General features: G+C 42.4%; 1 protein-coding gene across 12 annotated transcripts in view; it reads left to right on the top strand.

Moving 5' to 3' along the window:
• Positions 1-16,319, top strand: part of RFFL (ring finger and FYVE like domain containing E3 ubiquitin protein ligase) — a 67,727-nt gene that overhangs the window by 14,308 nt on the left and 37,100 nt on the right. For 3 of the 12 annotated variants that reach the window (XM_067714391.1, XM_067714392.1, XM_067714390.1), the window contains exons 1-2: positions 7,021-7,177; positions 16,167-16,251. The exons of 5 other annotated variants lie outside the window; for them this stretch is intronic. Coding sequence is in view for 1 of the 7 variants with exons in the window: in XM_067714389.1 (XP_067570490.1) it covers positions 7,078-7,177 (100 nt within the window). In the remaining 6 variants the exon portion in view is untranslated. Of the gene's footprint in view, positions 1-775; positions 1,179-6,888; positions 7,178-16,166; positions 16,252-16,319 lie in introns of those variants that run through there. 4 more of the 12 variants (XM_067714394.1, XM_067714389.1, XM_067714395.1 and 1 more) reach the window with 4 other exon arrangements.

The following is a 16,319-nucleotide window of genomic DNA, read 5'->3' as shown; positions in this document are numbered from 1 at the left end:
GCACGAGACTCAGTCTCCCCCTAACCTGGCAGGACATAGCACAGTACCGCTTCTGGCTCAGAATGATGAAAAACGAACCAACAATGCTGTCCCAACACTGAATTCTGGTTGATTCTTATGTTTGCCTCAGTGAATATAGCCTTAAATATGCTGAAAATTTGGCTCAGAATGGCCCTAAGAACTTGTTCAAATTGTTCTGTTTCATTTTCTTTGTCAGGTGATCTTAGGTACTTTATTTCTGGTAATGTTAATTAGCTTATACTCCTCATTTAAATACTAAAATAGCACAAAGGTGTATATATAAAGCAGAAAGTAAACCTCCACCCGTACCAAAAGTAACACTGTTAAGTGGTTCTAGACTTTTTGACTATATGTTTTGTATCTCTCTCTGTATATATACATATGTATGTATATGTTCTGTGTGTGCTATGTGTGTGTGTGTGTGTGTGTGTGTGTGTTCTCCACCTGCTATTCTGTATTCTCCACCTGCTGTTCTGTACTGCTTTTTTTTTTTTTTAATGGATAATATATTGTGGGCATTTTTCCCTGTGATTCTTTTTTAAGTGTTTAATGCCTGCAACAAAACTTTGGGTTCCTTTCTCTAACCCTTTTTTGTTCTATTGTAAAAGGGATGAGAGAGATACCATTGAAAGACCCAAACAATATGTATTTTATTCCTAGTTACATGCGTTTGGGTTGAAATAAGGTTATGCCTTTATTTGCAGGTAAATCCTTAGAATTCTGGGTGTTGGGATCTATCTATCCACTCTATTATGAATAATGCAAGTCTAACTTTATGATGTGATCTCTTGCAAGCCTTGAGGGAAGCAAGAACTGTGAGCACAGTAATCTTTAGAGAATGTATAGTCCTTTGGGTATTTGTCTACTCATTGGCTGCTTAGTCAGATGGAGTGTTTTCTTAAGTGCTCCTTAAATGCACAGCGCAGTTTTTATTTTGATATCTCTCCTTCTGTCTTCTCTGCCTCTTCCACTACTTTGATTACCTTGATGGGACATTCAAGCTGTGCAGCCTTACCCTTTTATTTCCATAGCCTACAAAAGCCAGTTTGAAGATTAACTGTAGGTGAAAAGGTAATTTATCTGCATGGCTAGAAATCACCCATCAAGATGAAACGCGTGTCAACAAAGGCCCCCTAGACTTGGGGACCTGAAGGAAGGTAACTTAATCTTGTGGCATTTTTAGTGGAAACCAGGGTGAAAATTTAGGAAGTTTGACTTATTGGAGGCAGAGCATGAGTATGAGGGTGGAGAGACAGAGAAAGAGAAGGGGGCAGGGAGGGGGGAGAGAGAGGGAGAGAGAGAATGTGTGTGTATATTTGGGGAAGAGAAAAATCTAGAGCTATAGAGTAAATAAGAATTATGAATTAAGGTAATCTTCAAAGTTGAATTACAGAATCTTTGTTCTGAGAGGGTGGCTACTGGGGAATAGAACATGAGCTTACCAGTTACTTCATTATGAAGCTCTTGGAGTTGTTTAGGTGATGGAGTTTGATGACAAGGGCCTTTTCCCTGCCCTTCTTCTGTATTAGCAGCACAGGGGGAAAAATGAAGAAATAGCTTTGTATAGAAAATCACACCCGTCGAATGGTTCCAAGATTTCCGTTGCCAGGTTTCTAAAGTGAACTGCCCAAGATAGCAGTTTAGTCACGTCGCTGACTTCCTTTCTCCCAATCTTGTCATCAGGTCATCAGGCTGTGTCCTGTCAGCTTTGGAGTCTTCCTTTTCCTTCAAAGTGGGCTTGTTACTTTTTCAGTTCCTGACATTTACTAATCTAGTATTTCATTGTGCCTGAGGTAGGCAGTACCCTTGATGTTGGCTACCTTTCTTCTTTTTTTTTGGTTTGTTTTTGTTTTGTTTTTTTAATTAATTTTATTTTTTATTTTTTGGCTGCTTTGGGTCTTCGTTGCTGCACGCGGGATTTCTCTAGTTGCAGCGAGCGGGGGCTACTCTTCGTTGCAGTACGTGGGCTTCTCACTGCGGTGGCTTCTCTTGTTGCGGAGCATGGGCTCTAGGCTCATGGGCTTCAGTAGTTGCAGCACGCGGACTCTAGAGCGCAGGCTCAGTAGTTGTGGCGCACGGGCTTAGTTGCTCCGCGGCATGTGGGATCTTCCCGGACCAGGGCTCAAACCCAAGTCCCCTGCATTGGCAGGCGGATTCTTAACCATCTGCACCACCAGGGAAGTCCGCTATTGGATACCTTTGTGCACTATGAAGTATTATGCCACAGTGGATAATAAAGTGCCCAAATTATATTATAGAACAGATTCTGGTAACTGCAGCTCCGGGGACCGGCTTGGCTGGTGTGCCCTCCTGCAGCTCGGGGGTGGTTTTGCCACAAAGTGCTGTGAAGCAGGTTGAGCCTCATTCAGTGCCGGTTCCTATATCTGAACACTAAAGTGGCTCGTTAAAGATTAAAGGGACTGCTGGGTTCTTCTGGCCCCAAGATGGAATGATCCCCGCCATGGCAACAGCTGCTGTCTCCCAGGAGAGGCCATCTTATCCAGCAGGGTTGTGCTTCCAAATGTTACAGTAAGCCTGCGGTGGATGATGCTGTGGTGATAAGTTGCCATTTAGGCACTCTTGACATATGAGCTATATAGCATCCCATGGTTTGAATTTCTGGGCAAAACTGCCTCATCAGGAAGTCAGAAACCTCTACTTTCAAGCTGTGCCTTTGCGGAGGTTTTCTCCTTTGTTCTATTTGACTGTTCTGTTGAGTCAAATGAACTTCAATTTTCACAGTCATAAAAATTCTGTTAAGCCCCTTCTACTGCATCCCAGGTGTGAAAATGTCTCAGTCTAACAGGACTGTGGGTGGCAGCGAAAATCCTTAAGATAAGTAGTTAGGATAATTGCCTCTGGAGGCTTGAAGAAAATAATGGTCCAGTCAACAGAATAAATATAGTTCAATTGTTATATTCTTGATGGTTCTTGTGGGTGAGGGGACTAATGTCTAACACCTGCTCTGTGAGACTACTGTTCAGTTTGATGGTCTTCGGGGAAAAAAACCCCAACTTTTCATTTTGGACTTCCCTGGTGGCACAGTGATTAAGAATCCACCTACCAATTCAGGGGACACGGGTTTGATCCCTGGTCTGGGAAGATCCCACATGCCGCGGAGCAACTAAGCCCCCGCCACAACTACTGAGCCTGCACTCTAGAGCCCGCAAGCCACAAGTACTGAGCCCATGCACTACAACTACTAAAGCCCGCGTGCCTAGAGCCCGTGCTCTGCAACAAGAGAAGCCACCACAATGAGAAGCCCGCGCACCGCAACGAAGAGTAGCCCCCACTTGACCCAACTAGAGAAACTCCGCGTGCAGCAACACAGACCCAACACAGCCAAAAAACAAACAAACAAAAACTTTTCATTTTACAGTGCTTAGAGATCAGAGCTATGACCTGTCTCCCAGAACATGATCCAAGGCCTCTCTGTATCAGAATCACTTGGGAGAGGGAGATGCTTATTAAAAATTCCGATTCTAGGGGCTTCCCTGGTTGCGCAGTGGTTGAGAGTCCGCCTGCCGATGCAGGGGACATGGGTTACTGCCCTGGTCCGGGAAGATCCCACATGCCGCGGAGCGGCTGGGCCAGTGAGCCATGGCCGCTGAGCCTGCGCGTCTGGAGCCTGTGCTCTGCAACGGGAGAGGCCACAGCAGTGAGAGGCCCGCGTACGGCAAAAAAAAAAAAAATTTCCGATTCTGGGGGCTCCTTCCACTTCTGCTAATTCAGAGTGTCTGAGAGACTGGGTTGGGAAGTGATCCTTTTCAATAAGCACCACTGTTGATTCTTAAGTACCTCTAGAGTTGATTCTCGAGTATCCTAAAGTTCACTTCATTTTTCATGCCTAATTTCTGTGATTTATTAGGTGATAGCTACTTGGTTGACATTCATTGTCTTTTTTGAAGAGTAGGTACTCTAGTTTAAAAAAAAAAAAAATTATAAGATCCCTGAACATCCAAGATTAGAATTTAGCAGTGTCTCTAATTATCAACAAAGTGAGAAAGCCACTGGTTCTTGGAAATTTGGATTTATCAGTTCACTGTCTTCTCAATCATAAAAAGGACGTGGGGGGAAAGAAAAAGGATATGGACATAAGTAAGATTAATTTTGTTAAAAAGAGGAAATGTGCAGTATTATTTAGGTTGCTAGGAATGGGGAAGCAGGTAAAAGGAGGCTGTTGAGAGGAAAGAGTGAGATGGGGAAAAGGTTAAAGTAGTTTATAAACAGTAGAGCATTTAAAACTTTAACTGAATTTTAAATTACCAAGTAATATTTGAATATATGCTTGTTGTAAAATGTATTCAAATACTGGTAAAGCTAAAATACCTCCTTGATCTGTTCCCATTGTGCTTCCCTCCCATATCTTTTTCTATGGATTTGGTAATTTTCTATGGATTTGGAAGACTACAGAATCCTAAGAAATGACTATTTTAATTTCTTTTGACACCTGCTTGTTGTTTAAAATGTTAAGAAATATCAGAAAACAAACCAAATATGGGCTATAAACGGCATTGCATATTTCTGTGCAAGTAAAACAGTGGGTATGGTGTTTGCAAGATGTGTGTGTATATATACATACACACATACATACTCGTACACAAAAGCATACATGCACACATACACATGTTAAATATCTCTTGTGACCACACATAAAAAGTAAGTCTATATAGCTATGGGTGTGAATTAACTTTGTCTGAGTTTTAAAATAATATATTAAAAAATATATATATATTGAAGGAACTTAAGCACAAAGCCACAATTATTTTGTTTATTTCTCATACAGTCTCATATTCTTGGAGTTTTCATATAACCTTATAAAAGCTCAAGTGCCTGAAGCCATTAGTTCAAGTTTAGCATCTTTTTAGAGCTCTACACGTGTAATCCTCAGCCTTTCCTGGCTAAAAGAAGGAACTCAGATGGAGTATGGTTATATTCAGGGGAAACTGATCAGAACTGTACAGAATCCCACAGAGGGAGACGATAATCTGAGCCTGCCCTCCTCACCTGCTGAGTGGTGCTTATCTTAGCAGAATTAGGAAGTTCTGACGCTTCTGTTGCACTTTGCATCATTTACATTTACTTCCTGGGCACAGTACCATCTGGATTTTCTCTTCCTCATTTAAAGTTTACTAATATAGAATGAGTCAGAAGCTTTTAACAGTATTCTATTTTTGTTTCCGTATTTGTCTCTACTGTATGTACCTTGAGAGTTGCTCTATATTAGGATGTTTGTGACTTATCATCAACTACAGAAATATTTTTTAAAGTGTGGTCTGTGAGATAATGGTTATCAACTGCTCTAAAGATGCTTTTATCATTTGAAAAAGACTAATTAACACATACTGTAGGAAAACTTCTTTAAACACAGCTATTTTCTGGAAAGGAAAACACTGAAGGGGAGGAAGTAAAAGAGGGAACATTTTATAAAACCTTCTAAAAGGCCAGTGTGGTTATCCTGTTGGAATAATGTAATTAAGGGGCATTGAATTGGATAAAATAACTTTTTTTTAAACTAGCCCCGTGAAAAGGAATAGAATTAAATAGCATAGTTTTTAAACCCGCATTCTGACAATCTGCATGTACATTTTAACGAATCCTAACACTTATTGAATGACAGGCTGGATTGGCAGCTACATCCAGAGTTGATGCCTTGAGAGACCTACCTGACAGGATGAACAAGGCTAGGTGTAGTGGCCTTGAATGCCCATGCTAAGGAATAGCTGATAACCATGGGAAATTTTGAGCAGGGAACAGAAGGATCTGATATGAACTTTAGTTTCATTCTTGTAGAATGAAAACACGGAGGAAGCAAGGACTTAATCTTTTGTTTTCTTTGTCTAGCACCATTGTCAGTTCTAGCCTGTCAGGGCAAATTCAATAATAATTAATAGCTGTTGATGAGCCAGTCATTCTAGAATCGATTTTTTTTTTTTTAAAGACACCAATTGTACTTGAACATTTGTTACTTTTTTAAAAAAATTAATTCTTTTTTTTTTTTTTGGCTGTGTTGGGTCTTCGTTTCTGTGCGAGGGCTTTCTCCAGTTGCGGCAAGCGGGGGCCACTCTTCATCGCGGTGCGCGGGCCTCTCACTATTGCGGCCTCTCTTGTTGCGGAGCACAGGCTCCAGACGCGCAGGCTCAGGAGTTGTGGCCCACGGGCCTAGTTGCTCCGCGGCATGTGGGATCTTCCCAGACCAGGGCTCGAACCCGTGTCCCCTGCATTAGCAGGCAGATTCTCAACCACTGCGCCACCAGGGAAGCCCTAGAATCAATTTTTTAATAAGCTGGCCAATAAATGAGAATTGACATAAATTTAAGGATTTTTCAAAAGTAAGTGTTAATGTGATTTTCACAGACTCCTATGTTCCTTAAACATCTAGTAGGTGTGATGGTGGATAACTTAGCTTTAGCATAGAGAATGTGGCAGCTGATTAAACAAAGAAAACCCTCCTATGTATCTGTGTTAATTAGAGAGCATGAGTTGTCTAAGGAAACAGAAAGGTCAGAGAAAGCCTGGTGGGGAAAAAGAACAGTGAGCCTGGTCAGAGCTGACAGAATTCACCCTAATGATTTGACCAGCTAGCCATGACTGGGCAGGTCCCCCCATGACTGGGCATCCTCTCACCCAGATGTTCTAATTTGCAAATGCAAAGTGACTTCTTTATCAGCCTCTTGGGGAAATCTCCAGAGCTCGTGGACCTGCTACCTTCAGTAATCGTGCTGTCCTGAGCCCCAGGCTGTTTTCAGGTGATATTTCAGAAGGTGACTGACCACTGGAACTTTTCTGGGTGACCAGCAGCCGGGGAACGAGGTTCACCTGCCCCCAGTAATCAGCTTTCCATTTGAAAGAAAAATCAGTGGGGTGCCTCTTGTTTTCTAGGTTGCAGTTGATTGCGGTTGGCTCAGGCTGAGTTGTTTGGGAAATGAGTTTTGCCTGGCGTGAGTCAGCACTGCCCTGGGTAAACCGCCTGCTCTGTTGCAATCTTGCTTACCAAAGATACGTCCCCAGGCAGCACCATTCACTGCCTGAAAGCCGCTGCTGTTGGTTCCTGAGATGATCTCATCTGAACCCGGCTCCAAGGACCTCAGCAGCGGCAGGAACCGGAGGCAGCTTGCTTTCTGCCCTGGCCATGTTTTGAAACAGGCAAAATCAGGTAACCCCAGACTGTTTTTTCTTAGTGTCTTGAGCTAGACTGAGCTGATGCAGAAACTGGGAAGAGCCTTAGTCTTTAGAAGTGAGACAACGTGTTATCACGTTGGGTATCTGAAAGTCCTTCAACTCTTTGGAGGGGATGTTAGGGGAAAAGTTTCATTTCCTTTGGGATCTGGATGTGGTTTTGGACCTAATAAGACCGTTTATTATATAAACCTTAGAGAAATCAAACAGGTTTACAGCTTTATCCATCTTTTGCTGTTGTAGTCTCTATTCTTTCTGTGTTTTGTGAGAAATGGTTTAGTCATACTAAACCATTGTTAAAGGAAGAGAGAGGGGCAAACATATTTGCTTTTCTGCTTAATAATTTTGACTCCTGAATTGTAGAAAGCACTGTCTTACCAGTGAGTTTCTGAGGTGTTAATGAAGACCCTCCCCTCATTCTGTTCAGACTGCCGCCCTATCTCCTTCCTGCTCTTCACTTCTAAACTTCTGAAATCTTCAGCCTCAGCACCAGGCAGTAACCCTCTTTAAAGTTTGCTCTTTCCTGTGCCTTACAATTACCCCCAGGTGGTCCATGTTCACTCTACTTCAGGCCTTTGTGCAGGCAAGCCTTCTCTGAGACACCCTGCCCCAGCTTAACCTGGCCAACTGGCTTAACTGGCTGGAGTCTGAAAATCACTTCTTCCATGAAATCTCTTCTTACTCACCAAGACTGGATGAGTACTCAGGAGCATCCTGTGTCTCCTCGATCGTGGACTAGATTGAGAAGCAGCACCTGTTTTGTTAGAATTATATCCATGGTACTTGGCACATAGTAGGTCCTTAGTAAGAGTAGAATGAGCACGAGCCTCCACTGTACTTCCTCAACTCGGATCCTCTTAGCAGCTCTTTGTTATTTTGGCTTCTACCCCCATTACCCTATTCCTGTTTTCCTGAAGATTACAAGTAAACTCCTGATTTCCAGGCCCAGTATTCTGGTCCTGATTTCAGCCTCCATCTTACTTAATCTCTGCCTAGCATTTGGCAGTATTGAACCATTCTTTTTTTTTCCCCAGCAGCCTTCTCTCTGTGGCTTTGTGGCCACCTTGTCTCTTCTGAGTTTCCAGAGTATCCTTCCATTATTTATTCTCATTTTCTTTTGATTATCCCATAAGTGTCGAGATGCTCCAGGGCTTTGTCTTGGGTTTCTTTTCACTCTTTTCCCAGCCCTTTCCTCTAAGGATCTCAAATATGTCCATGAATTCAGCCATCCTCAGTATGTTTTGCCAGCCCAGCTGTCTCTCCCAAACTTCAGATCCTTATTTCCAACTTGACAAATCTTGACAAGCTTTGTCCAACTTCACAAACCTACCAGGTTTGTCTTAAGTTCAACACGTACATAACAAGTCATTATCTCCCCTACCCAGTATCTGTTATCTGCTTGTATTGCTGTATGTTTGAACTCTGTTAATTATATCTACCAAATCTTCCTCTTCATTCTTTTTATGCCACACATCTCTAAATATGATAAATCTGTGGTTGCTAAACCCTCTTGATTATATTGGCGTACTGTTTGATGTGTGTCTTTTCTTCATTCCCACTGTATTGCTTTAATTTATCATAGGTCAAAAACTATTTTGTTTAACCAGCCCAATGGCTTAAAATTTTATGTGTGAAGACTTTTAGGCGGGGCCTGCATTCTTCCAAGATCACAGATAATCACCATTCTCCCAGATGTTACACAACGAAGATGTCACTTTTGACCTACTTTGCCTCCAGGAATTTGAGTTTGTAACTTCTGATTCAAAGCCTTATCAAATCTTGATTGTGCTTTTGTCACTGCACCATAGATCCTTCTCTGCTCCAACCTCTCATTCTTGTTGCCAAAGTTATGTTCCTAAAGGCCAAATCTAATCTTTTCATTCGCAACGTTTCAGAGTGCCATTTGTTCTCTGTTTCCTACTTAGCTAGATTGGGAAAGTCCTTCATAATTTGACCCTATCCTACCTGTTACTCATTTTATCTCCCTCTCCTTTTCCCAGCCATTTCTCTCCTCTCCAACCTCCCTGAACTCTTCATTTTTCCAGTCCCTGGTTATACCACATCCTTTTAGGACACTGTGCCGTTTCCTGGTGGTTCCCCCTCCTCTCTGACAGGCAAAGTGCTCATCCCCAGGAGACTTAGTTCATATGTGAATCCTTCCCTGACTTCCTCCGGTAGTTATTCTTCCTTATTTGGACTTCCACAGCAGTGTCTGTCTCTTCCACTAGACTGTTGAATTCCTTCACTGGACCTGGTCCTTTACCTAGAGCTCAGCACCATTAGACAGTGGCTAAAGTGGATCTCCAGGGTCAAACCACTAGTCAAAACATCTTTATTAGTCTTGGCAGTATTAGAAAATCCATAAGCTTTCTAGTTAGATGGCATGTTTTTGTTCTTGTTTGATGAACTTGAGCCCATGGTGCCTATTCTGTATATGTCACCTGAAACCATCAAGTAACCATCCAAAGTTAATTTGAAGATTTATAGGACTTCCTGAAACCTAGTTCTAGACCATCACCTAACGTAGTACAGTACCTTACAAAATTATTCCCTTGTATCATTTTATTTGATACCTACAGTACCCTGTGTTGGGTAGGTTTTGTTATCCCTATTTTATCGGTGATTGTAAAGCTGCTTCTGACATTGAAGCATACATTCTGGTAAGACTCAGAGGGAAAACATGTTTTTACACTGCTGTAAGCACCTGGTTTGTCTCTTTGTAGATAAATATACCTTGTTGGGTTCTACAGAAAAGGTGCCTTTGCTCAGTAGGTGGGTGCTAAAGGTCTTGTCTTTTGCAAGGCCACTTTATCTTCGAGGTGGAAGGAGGAGGTACTCAGAGCCTACTTGGCCTTGGAGAGGCCTTGACCGTGGTTGGAGACCTTGATTGACATGAATGGTATGCCCACTCCAGCCTCTCAAGCTTTTCTGTTGTGCTTCAGATACCTAGAATTTGTTAAAATCTACCTCAATAGTGGAGCGTCAAACCAGGTTGATGAGTGAAGGGAGTCATCACAAAATGGAATAAGGTGAGCGTTAAAAGAAGAAGGGGTTTCACATTAATTCTAATAAGTGATTAAGTTTGTAGGGTAATTCACAACTTTTGGGGGGCTAACATGCCATATTGGGGACTGTGGAATTTGATTATAGAAAGGTGAACCAGGGAATTCCCTTGGTGGTCCAGTGGTTAGGACTCTGTGCTTCCACTGCTGGGGGCATGGGTTCGATTCCTGGTTGGGGAACTAAGATCCCGCATGCTGTGCTGTGTGGCAAAAATAAATAAATAACTAAATAAAAGTAAAATAAGAAAGATGAACCATAAGGGCTGGGACGTAACATCTGTTAGATACTGGCATGTGGAATCCAATATTGGTCCGCCCATACTTAAGAGAGGAATAAAGATGATTAAAAAGTTAAAAAAAATTCCTTATCGTTATACGTTTAAAAAAAAATAGAAAGATTTTAGCCTAGAGAAGGAAAAGCTAAGGGATGGCTTGATTACCATCTTTGAGTACAAGAATAGTTTTTGCTTGGGGATTTTGATTAATTGGTCTTCCTATATTTCAAAGATTTAAGAGGAAATGGGCTTAAATTGAGGGAGGAGTGATTTTAATGAATATGAGGAAGAGTTTCTTTTTTTTAATTTTTAAAATTTTTTTGGCTGCGTTGGGTCTTTGTTGCTGCAGGTGGGCTTTCTCTAGTTGTGGCGAGCGGGGGCTACTCTTCATTGCGGTGCGCGGGCTTCTCATTGTGGTGGCTTCTCTTGTTGTGGAGCACAGGCTCTAGGCGTGCGGGCTTCAGTAGTTGCAGCACGTGGGTTCAGTATATGTGGTTCACGGGCTCTAGAGCGCAGGCTCAGTAGTTGTGGCTCACGGGCTTAGTTGCTCCGCGGCATGTGGGATCTTCCCAGACCAGGGCACGAACCCGTGTCCCCTGCATTGGCAGGTGGATTCTTAACCACTGTGCCACCAGGGAAGTCCTGAATTCGGTTTTAATGGATGATCAGAATTTTGGGCAGGTGGAGCAAACGAATGGGAAATTCATACTTCTGAAGCAGAAAGTGTGTGTTATATTGCTCATATAATTTCAGAAGATTGGAGGAAACTAGTTTGGGGAAAGATGAAGGGTTTGGTTTTGAGTGTCTTTGGTATGCTAGATTTAAAGTCTGGATATCTAGCAGGAATTTGGAAATGACTACTAAAACTGAAGCCTGAGATTGATTCCAAAGACTGAGGAATCTATTCATTCAGTGGATACTTACTGAGCTTCCACCGTGTGCCAGACAACTGCACTGTAGGGAAGGTGAGCTGAAGTCTGATGGATAAGGAGCTGGCTTTGTAAAGAGCTGTGGAGGATGTTCCTGGCAGGAAAGGAACCACAAGTGTGCAGGCCTTGGGGGCAATAAATGATTTTTTTTTTTTGAGGAAGTCAAAATAAAAGGAGACCACCAAGGGCCTCGAGTGAGGTGAATGGGGGGTGGAGGGTGATGGGGGTGTGTGGCATGAGGTAAAGCAGAAGAGGTAGGCAGGGCCCACATCACATGGGGCCTTTGTGGGCCGTAGTGAGTCTCGGCTTTACAAAAGGGCATGGTGGGAAACCACTGAAGGCTTTAAAGCAGGAGAGTAACAAGTGTGCGTGTGAGTGTGTGTATATTTTTTTTGGCCACGCCACGTGGCTTGCGTGATCTCAGTTCCCCCACCAAGTATTGAACCCAGGCCACAGCAGTGAAAGCCTGGAATCCTAACCACTGGACCATCGGGGAACTCAGGCAGAGTATAGTTTTTAAAAGAGAAGTTTACCCTGACTACTATGTGGAGAAAAGAGAGTGGCAAAGAGGAGGCCAGTAAGGAGGTGTTTGCTCTAGTTTTTGAGAAAGATAATGGCATATAAGTCAGGGTGTGGCCATGGACATAGGAGGGATGTTTGCAGGATATATTTTAAAAGTAAAACCAATAGAATTCACTAGAGAAGGAAAGGAAGAATGGTTAGTCCAGGGCCCTAGAAGATATTTAAGGGGCAAAAGGAGGAGCCAGGGAAGGACAGGGAGGAAAATATGTCTTTAAAGGAGAGTCAAGCTATTGCACTTTCAGTGGGAATCAAAGGGAAGAAGATAGGTAGGTCATCGGCATATGGGAGGTCGTCAAGGTTTGATGTAGGAAAAAGCCGTGCATTTAGCCATCACAAGATCATTGGTGACCTTGGAGAAAGGGCTTTCAGTAGATTGAAGCACAGTTCATGAACAAGTGTGTGACATGGAAGTGAAGTAGAGCACCAGCTATTCTATGGGGGAATTGAAGAGAAAGGGAGACTGAGCTGAGAGCTCACTTTGTGCAAACTTGTAAGGGACGTATGTGTGTAGAGGCAGGTTTTCTAAAAACTGTAATGGACCAATGTTCACTGAGCATCTTCTCTGTGCCAGTCACTGTGCTAGGAGCTATACCAACTCTATTCTATTTATCTTTGTCTTGAACCAATTTCCATAAAAGTGTAGTGACCTCCAAAATGAATTTCCAAATTTTAGGGACATATGGAACCTTTCTTTGGGGTATGGGAAGGAATTATTAGAGCTAAGTTTTTCTGTATTTTTATCTTACCCTTTGAAATTTCTTCTTAGTGTTCTGCTTTATATAGAACACAGTATATTTGTGTAGTAGTACTTGTCTAATTTGCTGTTAAATATAGATACATTGGAGATGTACTAATTTTTTTTTTAACTAATGGTCAAAAATGGTGGATTCTACTGGCCCTGTGAATAAAGGGGAGGTTTTGAGATGGAAAGAAAAGAAGAGGTAGAGAGAAGGGTGGGAAATTAACATGCCAGTTAGTCTGCACATTGTTTTAAACCTGTTAAGAACCCTGTGAAGTTATTTCCCCCCATTTTACAGATAAGAAACTGAGGTCTGGAGAAATTAACTTGTCTGAGGTCACACAACCAGTTAAGTGATGGAACTGGAATTTGAAACTGGGTCTGTTTTACTTGAAAGCCTTATCACCTCGCTTATTCTTCCCCTTCTTCTTCTGCTTACTGCTCTTTCATATTTTTCCATTTAATTCTCACAGTGATTCTACAAGGAACAGATTAGAATACCTGTTTTGCAATTGAGGACTCTGAAGCACAAATGAAACAATCAGCTCATGGTCACATATCTGGTCTGTGGCACCAGCTGGACTCCTGACCCCAGTGTTCCCCACTGCACCACCATTGCCTCTCAAGTGGACAGGGCCCAGTTGAATTGTTTTGGTAAAGTAGGAGAGGAGGTTTCTAGTTATCTGACAAAGAAGGAGTGGAAGAGGGGATAGGGTTTGGAAGATTACTTAAGAGTAACAGTTCCAATTTTTTTGAGCTATTACTCTGTTGTTAATTACCTCAGTTAGGTACTTCATTGTACAGATTTGGAAGATGAAGTTTAAGGAAGTTAAGTACCTCACGTACCTCAACTGAGATCACACAGGAAGAATTTGAGTTGTGTCTAACTCCAGGCCCTATGTCCTAAATCCTGCACAACACTGCTCTTTGGAAAGTTGCTATGAGACATCAACTAGAGATGAATAAAAGATTTCTGAGCCCATTGATGGCTTGGTCCCAGTTGTATGAATTTGTTGGGAACCCAGTAGATAAAGTCTTCTGACTTTTCTGTAATACTTGGTAGCTCAGGTATGGAGAGATTGAGGAAAGGAGGGGAAGAAAAGTGTAGAATAAGAATTCAGTAAATCAGAAGAGGGCCTCAGGGTGCAGCAATGGCAGATCGCAATGGATTGTGTTGTTAAGAAAAGTCATGTTTGAAATTCATTCTTATGATAAATATTTATGGTGGTTCTGTTTGATGCACGGTATTTGGGGATGTGGCCAAAAAAGAATGCAAAGATGGACAAGATGGCATCTTTGACCTCTAGAAGGTTAGAGAGGGAGAATAAGTGTTTCACCACAGTGCATGATTGGAGGGTATGAGAGAGGTGGAAAGTAAGGAGAAGTATGGAAAAGTATCATCCAGGTTGACTTATTGTAGATTGAGGGTGGCATCAGGTAGGACTGGTCAGCTGGGTGCCATCTAGCTTCTCAGGAAGACCTCTGAGGATTTTGGTCACTATGTTTCAGGTCTGATTCTTCTTAATGGATTTTGCTTTGTACCTGGAAATGATCAGTCTTTTGGAGACAGGATTTTGTTCAGACTTGAGTGACTGTGCTCAGAGTGGAACGCCAATTTTTATTTTAGAGTGGATTCCTTTCCTGTTGTCTGGATCCTGGATTTTGCTAGGACATTGCTGTTAAATATCAAGAGATCTGAAAAATGAAATTTAATAATATCAAGCTTGCGTTCGTGAGCATGGAATAATGTGACAGGATAGTTGGTAGGAGAGAACACAGTTACAAAAAGGCTAAGATTATTATTTTTTATTTTTGCGGTACGTGGGCCTCTCACCGCCGTGGCCTCTCCCGTTGCGGAGCACAGGCTTCCGGACGCACAGGCTCAGCGGCCATGGCTCACGGGCCCAGCCGCTCCGCGGCATGTGGGATCCTCTTGGACCGGGGCACGAACCCGTGTCCCCTGCATCGGCAGGCAGACTCTTAACCACTGCGCCACCAGGGAAGCCCAAGGCTAAGATTATTTATTGCTCGCTGTATACCAGGTATTGCACTAAGTGCTTTGCATACAGTAGGACATTTAATTCTCCCAGTGGTCCTCCTGCAAAGTAGGCACAATTATCCTCAGTTTTCAAATGAGGAAACCAAGGCTCTGTCCAAGCTAGTAGGAGGCTGAACTGAGATTGGAACCAAGTCCCTCTGACTCCAAGAACCCATATACCCCTAACTGCTACTATATGCTGTTTCCGTTTAAGCTTCATGAAGGAACCTTGTCCCATCACAGAGAAGATGGCTTGTCGCCTCTCTGCAGTGTTTCTCTGCCTTGGGTGATTCTGGAGTCAATGTGGCCTCCTCTATTTTTTCTACATTTTTCTAAGTTTCTTTGTTGACCACACTTTGATGTGGTCACATTCTTTGTTTAAATATATTAATGCCATCATCCAAGCCTTTTTGTCCGCTTCTCTTCTTGCTTTTGGTTTGGAAGACATTGTATCTCTTTGGAGGGACTCTGTGTATCTTCACACATTGATTTTGTGTTGATTTTATTACCTTAATTTTATGGGTTAAGTTATGAGATTCCTCCAGCTCCTAACTTGTCAACCTCCCTCCCCACCGCCCCGCTCCCCTTCCTTCCCCACTGGATTTAAGTTCAAATTCTGAGTCTGATTTTGGAATACTCAGTCTGGCTCCAATCCAGCTATCCAATTTAGCCATGGCTCTCTGGATCGTTACCTATTATTATTACCATCTCTCCCTTCATACCCACTTATGTCTCAAATTAAATCTAGTTACTTACTGAAACGATATGTCCTTGATTTCCTTCTTGTGTACCCTTGTTTCTGTTGTGTTTTTGGCTTGAAATGTCATTCTTCCTATGAAGCCTTCTCTGATCCCTCACTGGGGGTAATCATTTCCTCCTTTGAGTCTCACAGTGGAGGATTCTTTTATGTCTCCTTTATGGCACAGCACACTTTCTGCCATATTTTTCAACTGTTTGTGTACATGCCTTTATCTCTCCTACTAGACCATAAACTCATTGAGCAGAGCTATCTGGTTGACCTTTGTATCTCCTCTAGAGTCTAGTTCCATTCCCTGCACATAGTAGACATTGGATAGCTATTGGATGAATGGATAACAGAATTTCAGATTTAAGTTTCTACTCACTGGTTTAGATATTTTTCCCTCTTGTTTGCTTCCCTCCTTCCTTTTCCATTTCCTTTTCTTTTCTTTTTTTGCACTGACTCATCGAACTTGTCTTCGCCACTCCCTTTTCTTACCCAGATTTGCCTCATTCTTTCCCCATTAGCAGTCACTGTGTGGGAGGGAGTACCACATGTTGCTGGTCAATTTTCTCCATCCTTTGTGGGTCTATTCACTCCAGGAATCATATGACCAGCATGGGAACCAAGTGGTGGATTACATTACCATCTTAATAACAAGACCACGTGTAAAGAAGAGTCTTCAAGGTTTGTTAATATATTGCTTTCAAGTGGGAAACTTTCTGATCCACATTTCAAGGGAAAGGGAAAAAAAA

Source organism: Pseudorca crassidens, chromosome 19, assembly GCF_039906515.1.
Source record: "Pseudorca crassidens isolate mPseCra1 chromosome 19, mPseCra1.hap1, whole genome shotgun sequence".
Lineage (NCBI taxonomy): Eukaryota > Metazoa > Chordata > Mammalia > Artiodactyla > Delphinidae > Pseudorca > Pseudorca crassidens.
This window is presented reverse-complemented; position numbering and strand designations above follow the sequence as displayed.